The sequence below is a fragment of the Cucurbita pepo genome, chromosome LG20, assembly GCF_002806865.2.
Source record: "Cucurbita pepo subsp. pepo cultivar mu-cu-16 chromosome LG20, ASM280686v2, whole genome shotgun sequence".
Classification (NCBI taxonomy): Eukaryota; Viridiplantae; Streptophyta; class Magnoliopsida; order Cucurbitales; family Cucurbitaceae; genus Cucurbita; species Cucurbita pepo.
Window position 1 is genome coordinate 1,282,177 of NC_036657.1, and position 3,936 is coordinate 1,286,112.

A 3,936-nucleotide genomic window follows, 5' to 3' on the forward strand; every position below is an offset into this window, starting at 1 on the left:
TTTCCACTGGGCGAATCTTTCCAGGTTGGGTTCAGCAAGGTTTGTTCCTTTGTCCGTGGTGCAGTGCAATAATATAGATAACTTGGACATGAGAAAAGCGATTAGATGGCAAATCATTTACACCATCGCATCTATGAAAAGCTATGAGGAAGACAAATAAACGTTCATCTTATGGATGATCAGAAGTCTTTACCTATAAAATATTCCAAAAAGCAACTCCCCATGCCTCAACAAGGATTATGGCAGCCACAAATCAACTGTAGTAGTATATTTTAGACACTCTCTCAATGAAATAATGATGGTTATTTTTGTCGCCTTATCACTAATTTTATTAAGAACTCAGATTTACTTTATACTACTCTTAGAAAAATAAGAGTTCATACGAAAAAGTAAATGTTGTACTAAATTTCATCATCCTTTCCTTTCGAGGGTGGAGTTATATATGTCGATGTAGAGAAAGAGATGAACTTGGTGGGGTAATGGCGGGAGGGCGAAAGACCAACACATAAATCCAAAATGGAAATAAATTTGAATACTAATTTAATAACCAAATGTCATATAAGAATTACTCGGGGTGAAATGATGTTTGATATGCACAACAAATAACAGGGTGTCTATCTTCAGGTGATTATCATAGACTCACACACCTGAATCATTATGCATAATAAACAACTGGTTGACGTTGAGAAGAACACGTGAAATGAAACCAAACTGAACACCCAGATGATTATAACGGGGCTTTCGCTGGTGTACCTGGATCACGAGGATACTTCCTGGGAGTGTGCCGTTCTTTTAAACAAACAACGGCAGTTCGCTGCCCATATGGACTATGTGATTCCACTGCATAAGAAAAAAAAAGGACCTTTAGACAATATTTACATCATAGAGTTGGGGTAAAGTTAAATTTAAAGCATAAGGTAAATTACTTCGTGGATCGAACTGTAAATAAAATAATCCAGTACAGTTAGTTAAGGAAATAATTTTAAATCAAATTTTGCTCGAGAAAAAGATTTTTCCACAAGAATAATACAATTTGTTAAGTTCTACGTGCAAATTAGACGAACAACCCATATCTGAGAATCAAAGAAAATCCTATAAATCAAACCAAAGACTAGAACAAAGATTCAAATTCTTGCAAGCAAAACATAAGCCAAAAAAAAAATAAGTTTGACAAAATCCATTGGAATGGGTGCAAATTCCAAATATTTAATGGCCAATTCAGTAGTTTATACATCATGTTGATATAGATACGGTAGCAGAAATTGTCAGCATCAGAATATTTCTTGTAGTTCAAGTACACATGGGAATAACTTAGTATAAGTATCTAGAAAACCAACTGCCTACGGGCTAAGAGTGGGAGTGTCTTTTCAGGAAGAGACCTCTGTACTATAAAGCAATCCTCAATTACACACAAATTTGTTTGACTTTGTTACTGTACACATGAGATTATGACATTGCAGGAAAACCAACAGAAAGACAAACACACCAGGGCATATTTGCAGTAACGAAGCACCCATCATTTCAATTGCCTTTTCTGCATTTGTGACTTCTTCCTGACAATGCGAAAATTGCAAAAGAGAAAAAAAAAAGGAAACAAACCAAAAATCAACAAGATTATATAAAATATAAAATCCAAAGGAGTACCACTTAAGCAAATAAACTTTCTCAACATGAATTAGATATATGCCAACTCAAAATAATTCAGTTCAAAGAAATCTCCACAATTAGAAACAAGATTCTTCATTGCATCATTATCACGAAGTATACAAGAGGTCTGACCTAAATCAAAATAAGTCTATTTTAAATGGTGGTAAAAAGGTACAATTACCACCTATCCACAACCACAAGATCTTTATATTTATATTATTCACTACAATATTGTTTAGCATCTGTACATATACTTCGGATTGACCATATAAAAATTAATATCTTGTTGTGCATTATAATTTGTAAATGAGGACTACTTTCAAGTATGGAAAATAAAACAAATAACTGCAATAAATTGAAGTGAAATGGAGATTTTCACATCAAATGCCTCTACCTTGAAAAAACAATTAATAACGGTATCAATGATGGTAACGAAGTGCATACAGTCCCAAAATAATAGGACAAGACAATCAGAGAGTAGACGTTCAAAATGCTAATGGATAGAGAACATACAAGAGGGTCATGGCCCTTGGCAGCTAAAAACAAACCCCCAACACGAACCATAGGAAGACAATATTCAGCTGAAGAAAAGATATCAGAGAAAAATAATAAGCAAAAGTAAAACAACTTAGATTCGTAGAACTTATGCATATCAAATTAGATGGTACCTAAAATTCTCATTTCTGCAACAGCTCTAGCCACTACTACATCAAATTTCTCTCGTAAGAAAAGATCATGTCCCAGATTCTGCCCTACATCAGGATATATCACTGCCACATTAAATATTAAACAAATAAAGTTTGGAGCCACGAGCAAGTGTTCTTCCCCTTCTCTCTCAAATAATAAATCAAATACTTCATAGGAAATAAAAATTGTTCTCGAGGGGAACCCTCATTATAACTTAAACTTCTTCGAGTATTCACAATACAGTGAATATAATGATGAAATCGAGACCGTTTCCAGGAACTGTTGAATCTCTTTACCACAACTCATGCAAAAAAGGTGTCTCTTCCACATTTTTGAAGACATACTATTGGTACATCGCAAAATCTAGAAATTTTGTTCGTTGTTTAATAAAATCGATATTAGTCATTAAGTATATGAACTAATCAAGACAAGAGAATCAAACTTGAATGGGTAATTAGGTCAGGGTGTTTAATTGCGTAAACGCTAATGTCCACGTACCTCTGCTCTTCCTCGCACAACATGAACATTTGTCAAACCGGTATGACCGACCGCGTGCTCCAAGAAAAGGCACCGCTTATTCATAGACTCCATCAACGTTACTTGCCATTCTAGTCCATCCAAATAGCCCAAGTTAAACCCCCCCAAAAAAAAACAAAGGATAAGGAAGCAATCAATATACGTTATATCAAAGAATGATCCGTAGCGCACATAATGCATTTTCATCATCATAATAATCGATTATGTTGACCTGGGCAAGCAATAGCTATAATCAATCCAGGAAGCCCGGCCCCCGTTCCAACATCGACAAGTTTAATGCTATCGCATGGAATCGTCGAACAATGCGACAAGTACAGATTCCGAATTGGAGGTATAATCGCGAGAGAATCCTCAACGTGCCTTTCCATCACTTCGCTTTCTTCCGTAATGGCCGTAAGATTCATTTTCTATGAAAATTCAACAATGCAGCCATCAAATTAAAGCTAACAACAACAAATACCAATAAAATGGAGAGACCAAGTACCTTGTTCCATTCGAGAAGAGCGTCGACGAAGAGATGAACCTGATCTTTTTGGCGGGAAGTTAGGGTTTCAAAATGGAGATGTCTCGTAGTATTGCAGGTAACAATAAATCGCTTAATTCTGGTTCTGATCGGAAAATCGACCGGCGTTCGCTTCGAAAGAGCCGAAAACTGTTTGATACAAGTCCTCAAAGAGAACGAGACTGTGCTTGCCATCTTCCCGCGCTCTTCGACCTCTCCTCACCAACCCGTTTCCCCTTCTGGTATCTTAACGACCCGTCGTCCCATGCGTCATCAACTGGGCCTTTCCATCTCGGCCCACTTTCAGCCCAACATGTTGATCCATCAAAAGCCCAAAACTCAACTCGGTGCAAACACTCCAACCCGGGCCCTTAACGCAACAAAACCCGACCCAACGACCCTTTTCTGTAGACTATATTTCGTAAATATAAATCTTACTAGTTTAAATTAATTTTTATTGAAATTAGTTAAATAATAATTATAATTTATAGCACGAAAAGACAAAATTCATTTAAGGTAAGAAAAACTAATAAAAAAATAAATATTTAAATAAAAAATTAAGA

At 35.9% G+C, this 3,936-nt stretch overlaps 1 protein-coding gene across 1 annotated transcript; it reads right to left on the reverse strand.

Annotated features, from left to right (window-relative positions):
• Nucleotides 1-506: 506 nt before the first annotated feature.
• Nucleotides 507-3,590, reverse strand: LOC111782483 (ribosomal RNA small subunit methyltransferase G). Its single transcript, XM_023663240.1, has 7 exons — nucleotides 3,356-3,590; nucleotides 3,083-3,278; nucleotides 2,833-2,942; nucleotides 2,316-2,394; nucleotides 2,161-2,228; nucleotides 1,487-1,553; nucleotides 507-840 (listed from the first exon to the last, which is right to left on the reverse strand). The coding sequence occupies exons 1-7, from the start codon at nucleotides 3,566-3,568 to the stop codon at nucleotides 728-730; spliced, it is 846 nt and encodes a 281-aa protein (XP_023519008.1). The 5' UTR covers nucleotides 3,569-3,590; the 3' UTR covers nucleotides 507-727.
• Between the last annotated feature and the right edge of the window lie 346 nt (nucleotides 3,591-3,936).